We start from the raw sequence: 25,513 nt of genomic DNA, 5'->3' as shown, positions 1-25,513 counted from the left end.
CAATATTTGCCTTCAACAATCATTTTGTTTATAATAATTAATCTCATACTTTACGCAAAATTTAAGCAAAATTTTCGACCTTGTATTTTTCTGAAAATAATAAACGAAATAATTGCCGTCTTTATAAGTGATCTATTATTAGTCAAGGTCACCGTTTATCAGAACATTACATCAGTCACGTGTCTATATTTGTGTTGGGAAGGGAGGGAAAGCAGGTGTTGCGTTGACGCAACGTCAGCAGGAAACGGGTAGTCAATCTCCTTTTTCACTCATTCCTTTCGATGTTCTGATTCATGTTCTGGTTGTTTAAAAATGCCTAGAACGAGGTATCTTACATTAGAAGTAGCCCTTCAAAGATTTTTCGATGAAGAAACGGATGATGATAATGTTAATAATGATTAGATAAAAACTGATATTATTGTTGTTCCCCCAGAAATTGCAGAGGCTAGTGACAAAGAAGAAAGGAATAGCAATTTTTTAAATAATGATAATGATGTTTTACCAAATGATACTGGTGGGGAAGTTGAAATTCACGTAAGAAGTAAGTTTCAGCCTTCTAAAAGCAGTTATAGTCAAAGCAGAAGACTGAAATCTTGAAGTGGATAAAAAAGGAACTGTTAGTTATGTCTTAGGAAAAACATGAAGAAAGAGATAGAAGAGAAATTATAAAAGACAAAACACAAGGTAAAACTAGTGCACAGATTTTTGATTTTCTTTTTGGTTTAGATATTTACTCTCTTCTCGTTGAATAGACAAATATATAAGCTCAGAAGAAGAAGAAAAAAAAAAAAAGAGAAAGAAAGAAGAAATAAAAAAAAAAGCCCAGAATTTATTGCGTCTGAAGCCTATATGAGAAGATTTATTGGAATATTATTGCTTACAGGATATCATTCTTTATTCTTTACCTCAAGAAAAAATGTATTGGTCTTTTGATAAGGACATTTCTGTTCCTGTTGTACGAGAATTGATATCACGTTTGCAGTACAGGAATATGAAGCAGAATTTGCATTTGACAATAGTCAAATTGACAATACTGATAAATTATATGAGTTGAGATTTCAGACTTTTAGATTTCAGACGCGAGAATGCATTATTTCCTTTGCAAACTCCTATTGAGAGTGTAGAATTAGCCAGAAATATATCAACAACTAGTAAATTCAGCATTCAAAAACCATTGCATGGAGATGGTAGACATTTTATCGTAAAGTCCGTTGATAACAAAAGACTTTGTTGTAAATCGTACCATAGCCAGACTATTTATAGATGCAAAGTATGTAATGTAGCTTTACATCATGATCGTAATCAAGCTTTTCATGCTTGAATCTTTAAAATGAAATAATCTGCATTTGTAAAAGAAATACAATGTATATTTTAATATTAAATTAATTACAAGTAAAGTGATTTGTAGATTTATAAAACGTTATATAGCTAAAAAGTAATCCTGCGCTCCACTCAAAAGAAACATCACACGAGTACAATCAAAAACCTCGTACATACAATCCTACTCACTAAACATCCGTAGTCTTATTCCGCTGACGTTGCGCGAACGTAACACTCACTTTTTCCACAAGTAAGAGCATTTTTTTTTCATTTTCAATGTAAATTTATGTTATAAATGCTTAATTTAATATTTGTTATAATTTTAATGAGAAAAGAAACATTCCTTGTAGTTTTGGCGGTTAATGGGTTAATAATTAAAGTATTTAAAAGAATAGAAAGTGGTTAGAATTGATTTAATTTGGGTTATGGAAAGAGAGATTTTGAAAAATCACAGATTTAATAATGGTAAGCAGATTTTAGCGCTTTTACAGTGAACTTACAGAAAGATGAAGATATTTACAAATACTATATTAAAAATGAAACTTAAACAGATAATGAAACAGACTATATAAAAGCAATTGAACAATTTAATAGATAATACTAAACTTTTTTAAAAACAACATATTTTAAAGGAAATTTACTCAATTGTTGGCACAATATTTTTCAGCAGATTAGCCATATTCATAAAAATCTCATAAAAGAAACATGGAGTCTTACAAAGGTTCTGTTTTAAACATCATCATATTATTAAAGGAGGAATGTAAAACCTGTTTCCTTAAATTCTACTACTGCTGAGAATTTTTCTTTTCATATTTATCTGGAATTAAAGGAGCCTTTAATCGTTTTTTGCAAGTTAGTATGGCATCTCGAGCTCCATTCCATTTATGTGGCCCTCGTAGTCGGTATTGGTATGGAACGCTTGGTCCCCAAATAAGCTTCCAAAACAATTTGATGTCAGTAAAAAATAATTTAGCAAAATTAGGATTTACACCAAACTGCGATGCTATGTCATCCAAATACTGCAAATAATCAACTCTTAAAGTCATTTTGTCACTAGAGCAAAATCTTTTCTCATTCGCTTCAAACTGTTTTTTAATATCTTTTAACATCTTTCTTGAAGATGGTAAATGTCCTTTTCCGGCAAAGATATGAGCTGCCCATCGGCATTGTATTTCAGCGAGTGGAAACAAAGCTCCATAAGGCAACAGGAATCCAATTATTGCCAGAGTGGGATGTTTTAATTGGGGAGGATACATTACCTTATATAAGTTAATTCTTCCATTTTTTTCTTGTTTGACTATTCCATCCTCTAGGAATGGGAAATTCCATGTGTAGCCTGTGGCCATAATTATAGAGTCGATTTCCGTTTCTTCATTGCTTCCTTCAAAAATGACGCCATTCTCTGTAAGCCGTTCAATTCTTTTCTTTTGGACTACAGATCCAGATAGCAGTTTAGAACAAATGTGATCACTCACTACTGGATCTTTGCTTAAAACATGGTACTTTGGAGGTACATTGTAGAGCTTATGATTAAATCTCGGTTCAATATAGAATTTTTCGAAGTACCAGTTGCATATTTGTATAGGCATTTTATCCAACCAAGTAACAAGGTAACGTCGAAAAAGTTTGTAGTCTATTGGATAACCTCCAGGCCCCAGCCTATGAATTACGTAAGCTCCAGTCCTCGTGCTCAAATAGACCTTTGGAAATAAAGAAGAAATATTCATAAGATATTCTAATGAAATAAAGGGAAAGAATTAAGAAAAGTAATTAACCTTTTTTTTAAAGAAAATATTATATTTGACACTTTTTTGTTAAGGAGTCTTTGCCAAATATATAAAGAATATACAATTTGAAGAAGTCGAAAAAAAATCTTGTTGTATAAAATGATTATGTTATGCTCAAAGCTACACTAATTTAAAATGATGATTCTTTGTATGCATCTTTTTCTTCAAGAATATTGCAGTATCGGATTTTTATATTGTTATCATTACCGTTCTTTAGAATATCATTTCTGATATTCCAAAGAAAAAATTCGAAATGTACGTCATGTTCACAAACACGTCTGCACTTGTCTTTTATTTTCGAAACCGTAGGTTGAAGACGTATACTTCCAAATAAAATATAATTTAATGATGTAAATGTTCATGCTTTAAAAGTTTTAAATTTAAAAAAATTGAATTTATAAAAAACTGCAAAATCTAATTTTTCATAGATTCCTTATCCTATTATTATCTACATTTAGAAGACTTTCATACTCATTATGAAAAATAAAAGATAAAATATGACTCTCGTGTGAGAATATTTGACTGATCTGATCTCTTTAATTTCAAGATTTGATATATTTAATGTCATTTTCAACTTGCTTTGATGGATCAGTTGGTACATAAATTAAGATAATTCCTTTTTATTATAAATGTCAAAGGGCTTTTTTTCTTTTCTTTGGCTTCGTTTCGGGGTTTACTCATGTAATATTTTAATTTACATAATTTTTTTTTAATTTACTATTGTAATATATATTAAGTAATATTCTTTATAATTTTATTACAACTGATATGCCAAGAGGATTTTCCCTTAATTAGCTTATAAGTTTTCAAAGGCGTTATTAATACTCCGACGAAATTCTATTACTTAATTATATCGATATAATAATATTCAATCAACATTAGAAGCCTTTCTGAAAAAGAGATTTAATTTTTAATTGCAAATGAAATATTTCGCTCTTCGATTTTTTTACGGTTCATAAATATGATCCCTAAATTTAATTGAAATAGCTAGGTCAGTTTGTATCGTACGAGAGTCATATCTTTTGCATTTTTTTTTTTTTTCCTATAATCTGTGTAAAACTGCTGCAGATATGTGCGTGTGTATGTATCAATACGGAAAAGTTATGAAGTAGAAGTAATATATAATACTATCTTGGAAAAAAACTATAAAACGTACTAAAAGTACCTTAAATTTTATAACAAAGTAAAAATGCAATTTGTCAAGATAATTTTTTATAAAAATTTCGTAAATGTTTTAATAAATGATTTGTTAAAACATTTTTTATTAAGTTTTTTAAAGTGAAAAATCAAATACAATTAATATTATAACTATTTATAATTTAATTATCCATATTTTAATACTCCAAATCGGTTTCTCAAGCGGTAATAATTCAAAACATTAAAACCTGAAAAATTAAAGCGCACTGAATATACATACTCTCTTATGTAGGTATAAACTTAGAGAACGGGAGAACGTATAAAAAATTAGATTTCATAATGCGTAAAAATCTGATTTTTCTTAAATTTAAAAATGCAATCGCATGAATGTTTGGGTCATTTAAAACATTTTTGTAGGGGCAAGTATAGATCTAAAATTAACGGTAGAGAAAGCAAAAGCTGGTAAATAAGATATTTACGCAAACGGAGTATATTTCAAACAAGAAAGCATAAAGATAAGCATTTCAACCTTTATCAATGAATATATTTTTAGAAGTTTGAAAGCAAATTAATTAAATTTTGAGTTTCAAAGCGGAATATATTAATGCAATTTTATGCAATTTATTATGGAATTTAAAAAAATCGGATGTGGACACTACATGACTTCCTAGTGCGATCTGTTGAATTATAAACATTTTTTGCTGCAATCCATTTAAACTTATTTCCTCGAATTTCATTAGAGATATTTTTCTCATTCAATTAATTCAATTCTCACTTCGTAGCAAGGCAAAAATACATAAAAAGTCAAAATATCTTCATTAAATTTGAAAAATATAGGAAAACATAAAAATTACAGTTAAAAACAGTTAAAAAAGTAATTTTTACAATTTAAAATTAGAGTTTCTATCTCAAAACCAGCGATTCGGCTAATGGAGCAAGAAGACATATTTTTCGGTGCAAAAAAACGGAAAGTTTAATTTCGGTCCTATTAGGCAAAAAGACACGGAAGCTGCTGAAACTGACTTAATTCACTATTCCGATAATTTTCAAATGTAAACAAATGACTCCTCCGTTAATCTTAGTGGCTCTTAAATAACTTTTCATTCGTTGATAATTCTACAACTATTGCATGCAGATTAACTAAAGGCATTAAAACCTAATCGGAAAATAAGAATAACATAATTCAATCATTTTTAAAGCAAAAAGGCACAATTTACCAACATTTATGAACAACAAAAAAAAAAAACTGAGCTCACAAGCCAAATAACAGAGTATATATATATATGTATGCTTTTTGGCACTCCCGATTGTAACCAAAACGAGAGGAAGTTTTTAAGTTATGCGAGATACATATGTACACTGCGAAAAAAAAATAGGACAGTTCTATATCTCCCGTTCTACTGGGCAGATTGACGAAAATAATTGCGTTCTTCATGTCTCGAAAGCGCGAATTAGGATATATATTAGATTTATATATAGTACTATTCTAACATAAGTATTTTGATACAAAATACAATTTTTTCTGAAATAACATACGATTTTTTTACATAATTCGATTCTACTCAAATTATACCTAAATATTAAATTTTGTAAAATCTGGTGAGAAATTTACGGAGAATTCAACAATTTATGTTGATGCTTTTTTTTCAGTTGCGCCAAGAATAGTTCACTTGGCGAACTGTTTAATATGTGGCAACCTATTTCCATTTCCCTTTTTACATCGTGCGTGACCGGAAAAATGTAACAATCGTTACTTCATTCAAATAATGATTTTTATATTATATTTTTAATTATAATTGTTGATATTATTTGGAGTAATTCTTAATTTTTCGAATTTCATTTTAATTGTTTAAGTTGCGTGGTTTCTTTCGAATAACTGCTTTAAAAATTTCTATTTACTCATTGGAACTGAGTAGTTTAAATACAAGTTGCATCGTTTATTTATTTTTTTTCTTCAAATAGTTTTCTTTACACTATATTTTTCAGTCATAGTTATTATTTTAGTTAATTTTTAAATCTTTAAACTTTTATTTTAATTGTTTGTGTTGCATTGTCTCTTCAGATAATAGTTTTAAAATTTTCTATTTATTCATTTGAACTGAGCATTTTAAATATATTTATTAATATTAATTTTCCAGAATTTGATTTTTTTATTTGAATTGCATTTCTTTCGGAAGAATACTTTGTGACTACGATGCATTTGAAAACTACATATATTAAAAGAGAAAATACAGTAACCACAGTTAAAACGTCTTTCAGTCTTCCGTTCAGAAAAGATGTACCTCTATGTACCGTTGTATTATCACAATGCGAGAAATGTACATACATTTATGAAGATATTTCATTATTTAACTTCTTCAAACATAATGCAGGACTCTAACATTTGGTGGCAACAGTTTGAAAAGTGAAATCGAGATTTAGAGGGATTCAACGCAAAATCGCAAAATGAAAACAATAGTCCTTCAGGGACAAAGCCCCTTTAGATTAAAAAAAGTTAAAAATTAAAATATGATCATCAATAATTTAAAAAAAATAGCTTTTCATATAGTATTAATAAATATTTATTACACTTTATTATTTCCATTGAGGGAAAAAATTCACATAATTAATTCTCCGTAAAAATTTATTTGAAATTAAAGGTTAAAAATAGCTGTGGCCATTCACTGTAACAAAAATCCATAAACAAGATTTGGCGTTATTATCGCTGAAAAAAAAAGATGACAAATTTAAAAACGCGAAAATACGTAAATTCGTGTACATCTTAGAACATTTTGAATAAAAAACTCTAATTTTTTGTAGGTATGCTTAGAACTACACTTACCTTAAGATGATGGTAAAAATTCTATAGGTTATAATTAAAATCTTTTTCGAAAAATTTTTTTTGAAAAATTTATAAAAATTATTTTAAAATACAAATTTAAAAAATAAATCATGAAAAATGGGTGAATATTTTTTGGAATGAACCTAAATTTCGAAATGTGAAAGGAAGAATAAAAAAAGTTTAATAAATATATATCAAATTCAATTAACATTGAGGAGCTAAAATTTTGAGAGCTAATATTTTAAAAACTACTCGCGCGAATTTTACAAAACTTGGCAGCCTGGCAAAAATTGAGTCGCAGAATCGAAATATGTAAAATCATTTGTATGTTATTTGAAAAAAGTCCGATTTTGTGTCAAAATGCCTATGTTAGAATAGTGCGCACTATTCTAACATAGGCATAAATCTAATATATATCGTAAGTCGCGCTTTCGAGACATGAAGAACGCAATTTGAATTTCGTCAATCGCCCCAGTAGAACGGGAGCTATAGAACTGTCTCATTTTTTTTTTATGCGCAGTGTACATACGTATACACTTCACGAAAAAAACTGCCTTCTGAATCATTTTAAACCCGTTTTTTAATCCGTCTTGAGAAAAAGAGACATTTGTTCTGTCCGTACGTACGGGTGTCACGCGAAAATAACATTCAGATGGATTAGAGAGACGTCAAAATGGATATTTTCGTTGAAATATAGAAATGTTTCGCGATTACAATACTTCCTTTACTTCGTACAAGCAAGTAAAAACAGACTTTTAAGTTGAATATATCCCTTGAAGCATTTATGCAAATTAACCATTATATATACCGAACATCTTGTGAGTTAACCCCTTAACTGCCGCGGGCGTATATATACGCCTTGCTCAGCCGATGCGTTAACTGCCCCAGATGCGCAGCCGATGCGTTAACTTTGCGAATAATTTTAGGTGTAGCAGCGCAAAGCAAATGATAGCAGTTTGGAAGGACGTATATATACGCCTGGGGCAGTTAACGCATCGGCTGAGCAAGGCGTATATATACGCCCGCGGCAGTTAAGGGGTTAATTTACACCGAATTGGAAATATTGTCCTTCATAATTCAAGTCATCAAAATAATATATTATTCCACTAATTTATAATGCGAAGCCAGGAGTGAAATCTCTATTGCTGAATAAAAATACAATGTCAGTTACTTATAGAAAGTTTAAAAAGCGTTATAATGTACAAATCTCATTACGTAAGTAATCGCAAATACTCGAATTATTACATCTTTATACAAATGTTACGGTTTGATAATTCACTACTACCGTGTGGTGTAGCACATTCAAATCACACGCGTATTTCGCCTAGTATGTTGTAGAATATCTTAGCGTGAATTAATTTAAGAAAACTGGCGTTTAATTTAAGATTATGGAGTTAACGTAATATTAGTAACTGCTAAATGAAAGAAAATTATAAATGGTTGCTAAGTTGTTATTGTCTAAAAGATTCGGTGCATGTGATTTTAATCTCAAGCATTTCAATCGAATTTTACTAATTTAATTCCAGAATATTCTAAGAAAGTAAAATACTAAAAAGACACTATTGTCATCTGTTCTAGATAAATCCGCATGAAATTTAATTATGCTTAAAGAGTCAGTTTAATGAACCTAAGAAAATATAAAAACAAATAATTATATAATATTCATTTGTAAATAAAATAATTATATCATATTCATTTGAAATCCGAATCTTCAAAATAGAAGTTCAGTATTTGTGAATTAAAATTTAAAGTTTTATAAGTTTCTTTAAAGTAGTAAATAAAACATTTATTTAATTTTAATTCGAATGTTCTCTACTTTAGTTTACAGTTTTTCTCTAGAATTAGAGATACAGCCAAAAAAGAATTCGTATATTTGGAAAATATGTTATCCTGAATAAAGAACAGAATTTAGAATGTATACTGTGGTTATTACAGTTCTTTGTGCACCAAGGAAATTACTCTTAATACTGAAAGCAAAAAAGAAATGTGAGTGGAAACTATATTCTTTTAAAAAAATATCAACTATTTTTATTAAAGTGGAGAAGTTTTCATATGTCTTATTAAACATATAATACCTAAACATTGTATGGCTGCATTTAATTATTTTTATGAAACTCGAAATGATTTTAATGTAAGACAAATTACTTATTGTTCAGAATAAGATGTCTAGTAAAAATAGTACCTTCTAGGTAGTATCCTTCTGAAATTTTGTATTTCATTTATGTTTAAAGCTTTCAGAAGAGGTTAGGAATATTCAAAAGATTCATTAACAGAACAGTAACTTTATATCAAAACAATGAATAAATTAGTTAATACTCGATAGTAAATCGTAAAATTTCATGAAAAGTTTGCAACCTATATTTGAAGATCTTCAGCAAAACTTAAATTTCATACCAGACAAAAAGCAGACTAGAATATAAAAAATAAGCATTATATTACGCATATTACTTAAATTATTATTATACTCATAAATCAATTAAATTAAAGGAATATAATCAGTACTGTTACGCAAAATCCAGATTTCCTCTTAACTTGAATGATATTTTAATATATACGTAGCTTAAGTGTAGATATTTTCCTCCTTATTGTCTATTGCCTTGTTATTACACTTCGAAATTCATCAAATGATGTATTGGCATTTTGCAGTTATTATATTATTTATTTGGGTAAAACTAACATATGTCCCAAGATATTAAAACATAACGAGGAAATGATGAGTGTAGATTTATTTGATATTTGTGAAATTACTGTAAATGTATGAAAGTACAGGGAAATAAATTCGGATGCAATAAAATTATTATTCTACTTATAAGAATAAAATATAAGCTCACCAGCGGCCGAGCGGTAAAGTCGCTGAACACTGGTAGTTCGGTCCGAGGTTCGAATCCCGCGAACGGGCTGGCTGCATGGGTGTTTTCGTGGTTTTCCCCATGTGTAACGTGTATACGAGCCAGTTTCCCTAAGAAAGTCCTCCACGAAGGCATCCCTCCCCTTAGGCAGATAGCCCTAGTGTGCTTTGCCATAATTAAATAAACCAAACCAAACCAAGAATAAAATATAAAAAAATGTGCAAATGTTTTTAAGATTCTTACTTGCTTAGCAACATCACTTATTGCCACAGCAGCATCTAGAGCAGAACAACCCATTCCAACAACTACAACATTTTGACCTTTGAATTCATTTACATCCTTCAAACTATGTGTGTGCATGATTTTCCCTTTAAAAATATCCTGTCCTGGTAATTGGGAAACTATAGGTTGATTGATGTGTCCGACACAAACCATAACACCGTCGAAAACATCAGTCACTTCTTCATCTGTGATCATATTTCTTGCAGTTACTACCCATCTTCCAGTTTCATCATAATCCTCAGAACGTTTAACGCTTGTGACCATCATGTTAAACTGTATATGCTTGAAGCAATCATGCTTGGTCAAATACTCAATAAAATACCGATACACTTCGTGGTGTCTCATGTAGTTATTATATTCTTTACTGGGTGGGAAGTTGCTAATTGCGCCCATTTCCTTGCTGTGATTGATAATAGTTGTTGGCATTGTAGATCCAATACCACTTATGGCTTCTTCTCTGTAATTCCATGTTCCACCTGGTTTATCTGTTTGCTCAAAACAAACTGGTTCCATGCCTTCTTCCTTAAGCATGGCCATTGACAAAATTCCTGAAACTCCGCTCCCAATGACAGCAATCCGTTTTGTGTTAGATTCCATGTTTATAAATCTGAAATTAAAAAAAAATACCCAGTTAATAATTTATAAAACTTATATAACATATTATTGTGGAATTACTTTGTCTTTATTTTAATTTGATAAATCTGCTATTATTTCTTCTGTAGCCAGCAGTATTTATTGCATATGAGTGCAAATTGTCTTAAACTGAAAGTTTTCTAATATTAGTGAACTGTCTGTTTTCGAGAAAAAAAAAGAATCATAGAAAACATGCCACAAGTAGCAATTTTTCTTTAAGCAAAGGGTAAAAATGACACTGATCATTGTAAAAGTGACATGAGTATAGCTAGACAAAAGAAGAGTCCTTCTAGGTGAATGAATCTACACATTTGTTTCTGTTCGAAAAGTACAATATAATTGTTTAGATGTCAAAGAGAGTTTATAATTTGATTTATAGCAATGTGATATCATACACAACGCTTTCTGCTAGCTCTTACGAGAAGACTAAATTCATAATTAATATTACGTTTTGATCAAACTGAGAAATATTTTCTAGTGCTGGATAATTAATACAGCATACATTCGATGAGACTTAAAAATATTTTTACTATGAAACGAAGCCAGTGAAAGATATATTTTTATTGCACCTGCCGTAATGTTTCATAAAGTTATCAGATGCATTAAATGCATAAATTGCTTCCAGTGCCCTTTATTGGATGTACACTGTGCAAAAACGATGGGGCAGTTCTATATCTCCCGTTCTACTGGGCCAATTGACGAAATTCAAATTTCGTTTTTCATGTCTCGAAAGCGCGACTTAGCTTATATATTACATTCATATATAGCTTTATTTTAACATAGGTATTTTGACACAAAATCGGATCCTTTTTTCTATTATGACATGCCAGCTTTTTTCCGTATATGCCGAACTGCCAGGTTTTGAAAAAATCACACGAGTAGTTTTTAAAAAATTAACTCTCAAAATTTTAGCTCCTCAATGTTAATTGAATTAGATACATATTTGTTAATATTTTTTTCTTAAACTCACTAGATTCCTTCTTCCAGAATTCGAAATTGAGGCATAATCCAAATATAATTCCCACATTTTTTATGATTTATTTTTAAAATTTACGTTTTTAAATAATTTTTATAAATTTTTCGTAAACATATTTGTATTATAACCTATAAAATTTTTAACATTCTCTTAAAGAAGATGTATTGCTAGGCACACCTTTAAAAAATTAGTGTTTTTTTATTCAATTTTCTTAAGATATACATGAAATTACATATTGGCGCTTTTTGAGCGATAATAAAATGAAATGGGATTTACGCACTTTGTTAAAGTTATTTAAAAATATTAAGTATATTTTTTTTTTTTTTTTTTGCTCGTATGCAATGCAAGTAAGGAAAATTAAAAGTAAAAGGAAAAGGAGAAAAGAAAAGAAAAATTAGTTTGCTATAAATTAAGAATTGCGCCAAGTAAATTATTCTTAAAAAATACGCGAAGATAAATTTTTGAATGTGTCCATAAATTTCGCACCAAATTCTACAAAATGTAATATCTAGGTGTAATCTGGGTCGTACAATCGAAATATGGAAAACATTTTTATATTAATGCAGAAAAAGTCCAATTTTGTGTCAAAATACCTATATTAGAACAGTGCTATATATAAATCTAATACTTATTTTAAGTGCGCTTTCGAGTCATGAAAAACGCAATTTGAGTTTCGTCAATCCGTCCAGTAGAATAGGAGATATGTAACTGTCTCATTTTTTTCCCGCAGTTTACGTAATTTAAACGAAATGTCCAAATTTTCAGCATGAAGCAAGCGTTTTACTTTTGCATTCTAACTTCAAAATATGAACTACAAGCAAAATAACAATACATTAGGAAATATATCAATCAGAAGAAATTATTTTTTTCTTTTTCCTCTCAATATACAAATTAATATTTTAAAGAAATTTAAATATTCGGGATTAACAACGCTTGAGCGTGGTCCTGAACAGTGTAGTTCGTTTCGGATTAAAAAATTGGCAAATGGGCAGACTACGTAGGATTTTTCAGGCATTTTTTCCATGGCTAAAGAAACCATGAAGCTGTTTTACTTTAAAAAGTTTCCTTTAAGGCGTTCTTCCCTCTCTTCCTAGCCTTACGACTGGCAGAGAAAGTAAGCTCGCTGAATACAAACAGTTTGATCTGGGCTCAAACTCAGATGAATGAGTTAGCTACATGGTTGGTTTTAGTTGTTACCTTCTTGTGTAAGTTGAATGCAAGCTAATGTTTCTTACAAAATCCTCTAGAAGTCATTTCTACTTTATGGCCCTCTTTTGATTCGCCATATTCAGATAGTATAGCCTAATATAACCCTAGCTTCCTATAGGTAGTCCTCTCAATACTTTCTGATAATCTAAATAACCCAGCCCTGTTACATTTAGACATTTGGAATTTTAATTCTTGTTTTCTTACTCTTCCTTGGAGAAGAGATAACATTAAATTCGCTGGTAAGTTTTACACGTATTTATTTCTTTCACAGATTTTAATAATTTAAATAGAATACACAGTAACGAAGGTATTTTTTAAAAACTTCTTTTACTATTTTTTTAAATAAATAAATAATGATTTTGAATGTGAAGTCGAATCCTGGAACTCTTAATACCTTTCGATAACCGACTTAGCATGTGGTTAAATCATACAGATGGAGATAACGACTTGGAGATAACTAATCACCAATCTTTATTTTTACACATATCCAATTAAGTTCGCAGACACTTATTCAGTTCTAATTAAGTTCTAATTAAATATGATAAATTTCTATGTACATTGGCTTTTAAAGAAACGACATTTAAGCAAGGGTAAAGCGAAGTGTTGACAGAGCAGAAGTTAGAGAAGAGAATAATAACGCAATTAACAGACCATCTGTATTTATACTGTCTCAGGTATAAGTAGAGCTAATCTGTGATTGGTTAATTTGATGTTGTTACATAATATAGAAGATTCTCGAATTTAGGAGAGCAGATGAATTTGAGGGGAGATCACCAAATCTAGAATTTTAATTTTGAGGTCGCCAATTCTTTTTAAATCAGCTACCTAATTTTCTTATATCTTATATATATATATACAGAGAGAGAGAGAGAGCATACGAATTTCCCTATAATATGTCTGTCAGATATATCGCCAAAAATTTAAAGGAAAAGAATATATATAATATATAGAACTAATACTCGTTTTTATATAAGAATATTTTAATTATTTAATATAATTTTAATAAAATATAATAAAACGAAACATAAGCTATCTGTAGTTGCAGTATATAGTTATCTTTATGAAAAAATAATCCAATTGACATCGCGGTCTGTAATAATAGTATTTATTGACCGAATGAGAAAAGATATTGCCACTCATCTAGTAACTCAAATTTCTGTTTTCAATAACTTCCGCAGATAACAGTCAGGCATTTCTCGAAAATCAGTCCTATTTACGTTTCCTTTCCCACTGTGAATCGGAGTATTTGTATACAGTACGTTATCGTACATGACTCATTAATGATAATTAATTAATGAGTCATGTACTCATTAATGATTAATGAGTACATGAATCATTAATGCACCATGTACGTTAGACTACATGGTGCATTAATAATTAAAGTCTTAGTGTCCTCTTGACTAATTTCTCTACCGTCTTACATTTCTAGTTTCTCTGGAAATCCCGAGTTCTTAAGTATTTTGTAGTAAAAATGCATTTTTGAGTGCTTTGTATTTTGTTTCAAAGCGCGCATAATACATAGTGACACAAAATATAATCTTAATTTTTTAAAATTATAATTGAGTTATATTTTGTATAGTTATATTTTAAAAACTCATGCTCAAAACATTTTTTAAGTATTTGTATTTATAATTTACAAAACATCATTTTTTAAGTGCATTGAAAACTCAAGCTAGTTATATAATGTTTCGCAGTCCATTGAGGGTAAAGCAAATACTGATAAATTCGCTTATCACTACCCTCTCCTGTCATGCTCCTGTTTAAAAATTTCGCAAAATTTTTGTCTGTTTGTTTTACACTGAAAAGAGTAAGTGTTTTGTGTTTTTTGTTTTTTTTAGGCCGATTTCCCCCGCTTCTGCTCGATGGGCTTCTCCGAAAATTGTATTCCAATGGCGAACATTAGACTTATCGCTCCTTAAGAGCCTTGATAATATTATCTTATTTTTTCCGCTTATCTACGGCTCAAATTAAATTGAAACGAACCTACTTAAGGGAACTTTTACAAGGAACATGTGTTTTGGAGAGGTATGAAAAAATTGCTTTTTCTTTTGCAAAGGCTTAAAAACGCCTAACTGGAGTTCTTTTAATTATTCGAAATAATATTGTTACGTATGCTGCAAAGAATGAAAGAATTGAGCTACATGTAGGATTTGAATAATACATATACATATATATATATATATATATATATATATATTAAACATAGGATTTGAATAATATGTATTATTAAAATCTTATAGTCTCAAATGTTAGACTTCAATACAAATCCTTCACGTAGTTTAATATAAACTCTAATCAGATAGATTGGGGATAAAATTACAAAATTAAAAAAAATAAATTACTTGTATAATTATTGGCAGAAAATCATGTGTTCGTTTAAGATATTGACAACACAACATGGCAGATTGAAATAACCATTTTAAAATTTTATTTATCTGTAGAAATATTTATTGGTGCACATTTTTAAGAATTTTATCTCTCTTATCCGGAATCAAATTATAAATTAAGATTTATTGCGGTATAAGCTTTAACAATAAATAAAGAAGAGCAGAAATTCACGCATAAAAGAAATGCTCGAAATTTTGAGAATTTAGAGCGTACAACGTACCAGTAAACGAATGAGTGTAATAATATGTTCCACGATTAAATACGGAGCGTTTATTAGTTTTGAATAATTTGAATTACTTTATAGTCAGTAGTGAAGCTGTAATAATTCGGAAAAAGAATATAATGGTAAAAGAGATAAAAATAATATTGAAACTACATCCACTATACCATTACATTGCCATAAATTAATGAAACTGTAATAAACTGTCTTCAATTCAGAAGACTAAAATTCCAAATTTCCTAAAATAAAAAAATTTTCTTTGCAGAAATAAAATAAAGAACATTTGTAGATTGTACGCAGTATGGATATAGTAAATCACCATTCTTGAAACAACTTGTTTTGTCGTTGCCAACGTGAATGAAAACTACCGATCTATCTTAGCATCAAGAACTTAATCATCTGAAACAGATTAAAAACCTTTTTTATTCAGTGGCATAATCAACAAATTAGGAGGAGATGAAAATTATAGCTTGCAGAGTGTGTTGTAAGATTTTATTTCTGTATGAACGAATTTGTATTAACTGTTCATGTAAGTTAATATTTACTTCTTTTATTAATAATCCTTGCGTATTAATCTATCATTTTACAATATCTCAAAGAAAATTTGGTTGCACTTTTTCAGAAACCTCTAACTATCTTAAAACATTTGATAGCTTTCTAAGCCTTTAGCAGTTCTATCTCTTTTTGAATTTTGATTGTATACCATATTTGGAGGAGATAAAAGTGTTGTTAATTTTTTTAAATTAAAAGAGCACTAGAAGAAATGTAATGAAATTCAGAAAAAAGTAAACTGTTACACTCCATTAATTATTAAAAAATATTAAGGGAACATGTCCTAGACCTCAATTATAAAACTATTTTTGGGATGGTATTAACTCATGGAAAATCCATATGAAACTGCATAATACAATTAAAGTTGCTTTTTGGTGCAGAATAACACTGCTGCTTAATATTGCAACACCTAAGGCTATACAAATTAAATTAAACTAAATTTTATGAAACAAACTTAAATTAAATTATCAAAACTACTAGTATTATCGAAGTTATCTTTTTACTTAAGCAAACTAACATGTAATAATATGGCGCTATTAGTAATAGTAGTATTTCTTTCATTTATTCCCACGTTTTGACTAAAAGTGTTCTTTATAAATTATTTGACCTTTCTGTTTTTAGCTAATGCCGTCAGAGAAACCCCAAAAAATTTCAGCAGCTTTATTATTTTTTTGTTAGGCTTTAACAGATCTGCAGCAGCTTACATTTAATGCTACTCTAAATTTTAAATATGTACAAATAAACATATAATATATATACTTGACTGTATAAGTATGATTAGCACGTAAACCAAAGACATAATTATTTTCAAGTATCAAGAAAACTTCCTGTTTTAATCTTACTTTATTCTGCGAATTTCCCCTTTAAGGGAGTGTTTGGATATCCCTGAGAGTCACTTGTGTATCTTTGGAAATACTCGTACCATATTTTGAAACTCGTAGTTGGAATACAAATTATTGCAAAAGCAAAAATGCTGCAAAATCTAATCTTTGTCAAGTGTTATCATATATATATAGTACTGTCATATATACGTATATATAGACTGAGAAAGACTACAGAGACCAGAGAGACAGACGATTAATCGGGCTAATGCTGAAAACAACTTCGAAGTTTGATCCAAAGTCACAGTTAATCCGACAACAACTAAACAAAGCACAAAAAAGATGAATAACCGGTATCATAATTAAAATAATCTGTTGTTAAAATTTTAACTTTATTTTAAGCAGTTTAATTTGGGAGAAAGTTCACTTAGTTATGCAAATTAAGTCAGTATTCTAAACAATAAGGCACTTTCAAACAAAAACATCTATGCCATTGTTTATAGATGTATCTTGTATTTCGATATGAATCGACGAGAAACAGAAGTTTAATAAGAATATATTTAATTTATTTTTGTGATTCAGCAATTTATGTTTAATGCATGATTCAACAAATTATATACTGCAGGTTGTATACGATCAAATTACATGCTGTTCTGGGTTAAAAGCAGTTCTTATGACATCATCTGCTACCACTGCCGTTTACTGCAAGTATTTTCTTCTCCTCTTTGAATTTTCTGAACAACTTTTCCTTTATTCTGACGAAGTATGACAGAATTTTCCTATAGTTCCAAAATAAGCAAACTTGACCCTAGTTTAACCGCTGGGTAATTAGCTACCCAGTTAATATGCCTTCCTGGTTAACTGAGAATTGACTGTACGTCCATATCCCATAACGCAAACCATTACTGAACACTTAATATTTGTTCGCTGAGTTAATTGGAAAAAAGGCACTGCAGCTGACAGTATGAGGTACACTTCTTATAACGAAAAAGCGAATTACTTCACATTTCATTTGTAAACAATTAGATGATTATTACAAATAGATTTTAGTAGGCTATATTTCTTTCCAATAATAGTACAGGAAATGAAATACATATTTTTAAGTCATTTTGCTATAAATGTTGGGCAGATGTCCTCTTACATGGCACATATCCAAGAAGTGATACTTTTTATTCCGACATGCGTTACACCATTTCCCCGTTAATGATTACCAAACCAGCTAGCATGCGGTCTCAGAGATCTTTTAATGCTGTTTGTAGTAGTGCCACAAAAGCAGCGTCTTTAATGTACCTACAAGGCAAAAGAAATCATTGGACATTGTGAGGATTATCATTATCTGCAAATGAAACTTCGTTCGTCCCTGAAATTTAACGGTTAGCAAAATTGCCGTCTTGCATTGCTTCCTATGCTATTACTAAATTCATACTACTTTATATTATTATCCGGCTTTAAATGTTGGAAAATTTGCAAATGGTATATTTTCAGTTGCAATCGAGGTAGCAAAAACTCCTGAATGTTTGGCTATGGAATATTAATTTGAAGTCCAATGCGATTGGTTTATTTTTGTGAGCTATGAGCAAAATGCAAAGACCCCGTCTCGTTCGAAGTGGAGAGAGGTATTCTCCACCGTTTCGTTACAAAAGTGTTGCTCTTGTACTTCCACAGGACAGTTCTTATTCTTGAGCTGTCACTACCATATCAGAATGCTGCGGTGGTTGGATCCGAAACACATATTTCACAATTCTTTCATATTATGAAACACGAACGACTTTCTACGATAAGCTGTCATTCTAAAAAAGGAAACTCTCATCCCTTATAATGAATCTCTGTTGTTGGTACATTATGTGAAAATGTATAATTTCACTAAATGCAGATATTGTAAGACAGAGGACCCACCAACGGCCGAGCAGATGTCAAATACAGTTCAGTATCTCAGAAATGAGCCGGCTGTGTGAGAGTTTTCGTAGTTTCGTATTTTTCGTAGTTTTTCACCTGTATCATATAAATATGAGCCTGTTTATCTTAAAACGTCTTCCACTTAAAGGTACTTCTTCTCGTAGGCAGATAGCCATCGCGTCCTTTGCAACAATCAAGTAATCTAATGTAATTTAATTACTTTTAATTTACATTTTTAATTATTTTTATATTATTTTATTTGCATCTTGCTATTTATAATATGATGGTTGTTGCTGAAATTCCAGAGATTTCAGTAATAGTTTGCTCTTGTTGTACTATAAATTACCTGTTTGTGACTTTTATAAATAATGAACGGTAATTGTGTGTAATATCTTTGGTCTCTGGCATCCTGTATTCTGAACCAAGAAATTCGATTGCTGTTCGGTCGTTAAAATTTGTTTTCTTGTGCCTTGTCCTTTGGCAATACTCATCAACAAGAAAAGGGTATTACATTTTTTAATATTATTTTCGAAAAAACTTGAAATATTCTCTACACTAGAAATTAATTTATGTTAATTGTTTCTCCATTTATTAATACTTTATTTAATAATATTTAATTTTAATTAAATTTAAATGAAATTAATTTTCCAATTAAACTGGAAGAGTCAGAGAAAGTTAGTTTGATTTAAAGATTTAAAATACATCTATTCTTTTCAATGAAGATAAATTATTCCGACGACTTATATATTTTTTAGCATCAAATGCTTTCGCTTTTTAGAATACTGCCCCTTTATAAATCACAAAGCTGGTTGACAAGTAAATTTTTTACTACTTTCCTCAAATATTTTTCCTGAAGTATTTTAATTGCATTGTTTTGAGATATGCTTTAGAATTAAAATTTAGTATATACAGATTAGAACATTTAATTTCAATTGTTTTACATAAAAAAGTGATTTTCAGTAATATATTGCTATAGTACGAGTAAAAACCAGTTTTTATTAATTGCACAACTAATTCATGAAAGTGTACTTTAGAAAAAATATAATCCTAATGAATAAATTGTTGGTAATAGGTAAATGTACTTATATAATTGTAATAACAAAGCCAAATTATCAAATACAAAATTGATAATTTGGCTTTGTTATTACAATTATTCTTATTTATTCTTAAGCGTCAAGAAATGAAAGCGTCAGCGTCAATTCTTTGAAATAATTGTTACATTTAATCAAAGTAATATTTTAACACTTAAATATTTTGTGCATTCGAAAGCTCTTATAGATTAATTTGAAATTTTAAATCTGCTCATAAAAATTACTAATTTTATACTTTTTTAATCTTCTTTTGATTGGAGATTTAACTAAAAATTATGGCTATAATAAGAATACATTTTAAAATCTTATTAAAGATAACGCACAAATTGTATTGAACTTTCTTTTTATGAAAGTTTGATTCTAGCCCTTAGTGTGTAGTTTCTGATAATTCTGAATCAGATACTTTCGCCATTAAGTTTTTTAAAATAAAATAAAATCTTAAACTAATAAAAGTTCACGTTCATGCAGTTTAAAGCGAGAGAAACTACCGATGCTTATTTTAAGAGATGGCAACAGTAAAATACACCGGAACCTAATGCAAAATTATGAACACATTTGCGAGAAATAAAGTTGTACTTACGTTCTTCCTCATGAGAATTCTTCAAACATTTTCTTCATATCAGCGTTGTATTTAACTGTATTTTAGATAAGAACAATTTATAAGTCTGATTAGGTTTGCAAAGTGTTTGATAAGAAAATTGAAACATATTTCGTAATATGAACAAGATATAGAATATGTGTGTCTTCACAAAATCTTCTTTGTGGGCAAAGGTTTTGCGAAAAATTATCTGTTTCTCCACAAGAGCCATTCGCAAACAATTTTAACATAATCTAATTATAAAAAAATGACAATAATATCTTAAACCTTAAAAAATTGTTTTGTGGATAGATTATTATTTAATGAAAACCATACAGTGAAGTTTTGTTAATTCGTAGTGACTAAAAGGTTTTCTGTATTATTTAAAATACGAAATCTGAATGTTAAAAGTAGTCATATTTAACATAATTTAGAAAATAGTTTATATATATTGTGTAATATATTAGCATATTTTAATACACATTTTTAATTATTATTTTATACCTGTATTCATGTATAATCTTTAGACGAAAACAATGCAAGAGAATGCAAAGAAAAATGTTCAAACTTCGAAAGATTTTTTTTGCTGAATATATACATACAAATGCAAGTTACAATAAAGTAATCATTACATTATGATGCAAATGGCGAAATCTGGTGAATTAAAAAACGAAAAATGCTAAAAATCAGTGGAAATGTGTTTAAAAATTTCATTCATAATAAAAAGTATTCTATTATGTATTGGCATTCAGCGGCCGTATAATTAAGATTGCTGAATTCTGAGGTTTCTATCCAGTTTTGATCCTAGGCTAGGGGTTGGTTTTCTTAGATTTTCATATGATAATATGAATACGAGCCACTCCCTCTCAGAAAATCGTTTACTTTACGCGAATAGAGCTTTTATTTTCCGATATGACCTTACTTGCCTATCAAATGTTGTATCAATGTGTGTGACAAACGAATCTTCGTATAACGAGCAAATTAAGGACAGCGACATTTCTAGACTTTATTTATTAGACAGAGAGAAAACACATATTAAATAAGTTTTATTTCTAATCCCTAGCTTAATTAAGGGATTATAATCTAGCTAAGATATAAGCTAGGGTTATATCCCTAGCTTAATTAAGGGAGTTTTGATAATTTATCAAACATTGTTATAATTTTTTACAATTGTCTGTCCATTACTTCTTGTAAAATTTTGAAATTAATTAGAATGCATAGCATTGATATTATGGAATTGTTAATCTTGATAGCATTAAAAAAATAGATAGCGATAATAACTTTAGTATCTAAGAATACCACTAAGCATTCAAGTTACATAAAATTTATGCTGTTCTAGTAATAACGAAACGCATATAATAAATGACATTATAAATAGTAAATTCACGCATGTAAACATATATATTATACATCATATATTAAATATATGTGTAAACATTATATATTGCATAAGTTATGAGTACAGATTAAGGGTTTGAAAGATCAACTGCAAAATAAATCAGATTTGAAGAAATGCTTTGCAATTTACAATCCTTACAACGTTACTGAGACTTTCATATCAGGCTCATTGAATTCTCTTACATTACAGCAAACAAAATTTTAAACATTTGCACATTATAAAAACATGATTTTTTTATCATTTGATCAGGATTATGTAATAATTTTCTATTCTTGTGGTCCATGGAAAAAGTAGATATGCTTTTTTGGATTCAAAAACATCTCCAAAGGATTTAAACTAGAATGAAAACAACATAAAATTTTACACACGCAACTCAATCATTATTTTTTTTTTTGGTTAATAGCATCTCGCGGTAAAGGAAATTGTATTCTTTCGTTACGCGTCATTACTACGGCTCCAGCTTGGCTTTTTTGTGGGTCCGTGAAGTCGATATCGATACGAAACACACAACCACCAGTATAGCTCAAACAATTAATATCTTTAAAAAAAACAGTTTAAGAAAACTGGGTTTTATCCCATATTTCCTTGCGATATTATTTGTGTACTGTGTACAGTCAACCCGTAAGAGCATTTTATCAAGAGAATCTTTTCTGTTTTACTGTGAATATTTTCGATGTCTTTTAATATCTCTTTCTCTGAAAACAAATCACATTTTCCCGAAAAAATATAAGCAGTCGAACGATATTGTATTTTTCCAAATAATGCTCCAAAAGGAAGCAATAAATCTATTATTATATTAATATTAATTATTATTATTATAAGTTTATTATTGCAAGATTTAAATGTTTCAGATGAGGGAGATACGTTTCCTTTAAATAAGATACTTTTAATAATTTACTTAAAGTTGAGATTCTTTTAACAAGCTGATTCGTCCATTTCTTGTAAGTATTCCATCTTCCAGAAATGACAATTTCTATATTTAATCCCTTTATCATAATGACAGAATTGATTGGTATCTCTTTGCTACTGCTTTCGAAGTAGGTACTCATTTCTGTGAAACAAAAAATATTTTGTTCATAAATTACAGATCCACATAAGAGCTTATAATTTTTAGTTCGGCCTGGAGCTCGAATCTGAAACTGAAAATGGGATGGTTGCGTAAGTATTTTCGTCGTTTTCCCCCCATGTGTAACATTAATACTAGCCAGTGTTCTTTAGAACGCCTTCCACGAAGGCATCACTCGCCTTAGGCAGATATTCCTCGAATGCTTTGCCACGACGAGCGCTTTTATTAGACCAAAACCAATCGGACCTCGTGTCCGTATCATGTGGTGACTCTGTATAACTTTTGGCTGATCGCACGGGCTCGACCCGGCGACGTATCTTTCAAGTGTCTGCCTTATCAACTGTCGACGGTAGGTTACGCGCCTACCATGGTCGTAACGGGTGACGGGGAATCAGGGTTCGATTCCGGAGAGGGAGCCTGAGAAACGGCTACCACATCCAAGGAAGGCAGCAGGCGCGCAAATTACCCACTCCCAGAACGGAGAGGTAGTGACGAAAAATAACAATACGGGACTCTTTTGAGACCCCGTAATTGGAATGAATACACTCTAAATCTTTTAAGGAGGATCAATTGGAGGGCAAGTCTGGTGCCAGCTCCAATAGCGTATGTTAAAGTTGTTGCGGTTAAAAAGCTCGTAGTTGGATCTCAGTTCCAGACGGGTGGTCCGCCTACCGGTGGTTACTGCCTGTTCTGAACAGCCAGCCGGTTTCCTTTGATGATCTTCACCGGTTGTCTTGGGTGACTGGCAAGTTTACTTTGAAAAAATTAGAGTGCTCAAAGCAGGCCTGGTTGTTAACTACCGGATCGCTGGAGGACTGGTATTTTGGAGGTATATTGTACATTGGAGTTTATGATAAAACAGAGAATCGATGTACAGTTTTTTAGCTATATAAAACTTTTGGTAAGATGTCTATTAAATTACAGAAGTTTAATGTATCATAAGCACATAGTTAAGGTCTCCATCAAGTCCTACTCTGCTTATTATGTAAGCCCCGTTTCTTGTACACAAGTAGACTATTAAAATGGAAAAAAAAAGTAATTCATATATTAAAATTTAATGTTGGAAATAGTAAATATTTTAAACTGCATATATTAAGCCAAATAAGAAAATGAATGCATTTAATTTCTGCAGAGATAAGTGTTGTATGAACAAAAGAAATGTGTAACACTAATGAAAGAAAGGCCATTATTCTGTCCGTACGTACAGACCTCGTGAAAAAAGTCGTCCAAATGGATTCAGAAACTGTCAAAAATGGGCTCACGTTCATTGATATCTGACACCTGAAATATTTCCTGATTACAAAGCTTCCTTTGCTTCATACAAGAAAGTACGAAATCTTTTTTTTTTTTTTTTTTTTCAGTTTATTTACAAACAATTATTTCTATAACGTAAGATTTAAAATAAGTACACGAATGAAATGAATTTTTCAATTCTTCAAATGTATAAAAGTTTATGTAAATAATACAGAAAAGTAAAGGAATAAATTAGTCGCCAAGCAGTACTTTTTATATAGACACAAATTTTAGGAAATTTAAATTCACTTAATCAATGATCTTTTAAAGTTTAATAAACTTAATGTTTCGAGTCATACTTAATAAGGTATGGCTCAAAACCAATCAATGCAAAGCACAGTGAAGTATTTTATTTTGTTGCTTGTTTTTATGAATACGAAGTTCGAAAACTATTGTTAAAGGCTATATTTCTTTAAATACTTGTTACAGATATGTTCTTTCAGTGCCAAATTTTCTCAAAATAAGATACAGATTTCTCTGAAAAATTTAAGTATGCATTATATGATATCTCTTTAAATATAAAATTTAAATATTCATATGGGTATTGTTGAGTAAACGATCAAATTAGTAAAATGCTCATAATGCATAAATCGTATAAAATCAGGAAATTTAACTTTTACGTTAAATATGCACAAAGACAATCCATAAACAATAACTCATACAAATAATTTTCAATGCTTACTGTTTAGCAACTGTGGCATGATATAGGGAGAAACGGCTGATTTGTTTGACGATTAATTGCTCTGAATTGGCTAAAAAAGCATTCTTTATGAATGATGTGACTGAGTAATATTTCTGAGAACTTTATACAAAAATATAAAGAATATTTCGTATTTAAATTGCTACAGCATAACGAAAGGTTTACAAATCTGTCTGTTTACTGTATGAGAATAATGAAAGTTTTATGTTAAAAAATTAGCGACGTCCTCCTATTCCGTTGCTAAATCAGTTTTTATGAAATGCTGTATGTAATTTTGAAAATTGCTTTAGGGTATTATAAGGTATTTTATCCCTCATTTCTGCATGCCTTCGTGGTGTAACGGTTAGAACATTGGGCGCATATACGAGAGGTCTGGGTTCGAGTGCCGGCCAGAAAATTGCTGATTTTTGATGTCTCCTGCTTCAATATAACGTAATGTCTCTACAGAATTTGCCTAAGATAGTTAATAGAAGTACATAATTAGTAAATAAACCTA

At 29.9% G+C, this 25,513-nt stretch overlaps 1 protein-coding gene across 1 annotated transcript; it reads right to left on the bottom strand.

Moving 5' to 3' along the window:
- Positions 1–1,889: 1,889 nt before the first annotated feature.
- On the bottom strand, positions 1,890–20,656 carry LOC118194507 (flavin-containing monooxygenase 5-like). The gene is made up of 3 exons (XM_085820729.1): positions 20,563–20,656; positions 10,158–10,803; positions 1,890–3,020 (listed from the first exon to the last, which is right to left on the bottom strand). Exons 2-3 carry the CDS (start codon positions 10,791–10,793, stop codon positions 2,106–2,108), a joined length of 1,551 nt encoding a protein of 516 aa, XP_085676855.1. The 5' UTR covers positions 10,794–10,803; positions 20,563–20,656; the 3' UTR covers positions 1,890–2,105.
- Positions 20,657–25,513: the final 4,857 nt, after the last annotated feature.

Source organism: Stegodyphus dumicola, chromosome 7 (genome assembly GCF_044657685.1).
Source record: "Stegodyphus dumicola isolate Sdum_Otavi_A_Nest chromosome 7, ASM4465768v1".
Taxonomy (NCBI): Eukaryota; Metazoa; Arthropoda; class Arachnida; order Araneae; family Eresidae; genus Stegodyphus; species Stegodyphus dumicola.
This window is presented reverse-complemented; position numbering and strand designations above follow the sequence as displayed.

Bases quoted from the DNA above. Each gene is read 5' to 3' on its own strand.
- LOC118194507 (XM_085820729.1), bottom strand. From the start codon at position 10,793: ATGGAATCTAACACAAAACGGATTGCTGTCATTGGGAGCGGAGTTTCA. The intron at 3,021-10,157 runs GTAAGAATCTTA...TTATTTCCAAAG, and splicing joins TAAGTGATGTTGCTAAGCAA to GTCTATTTGAGCACGAGGAC.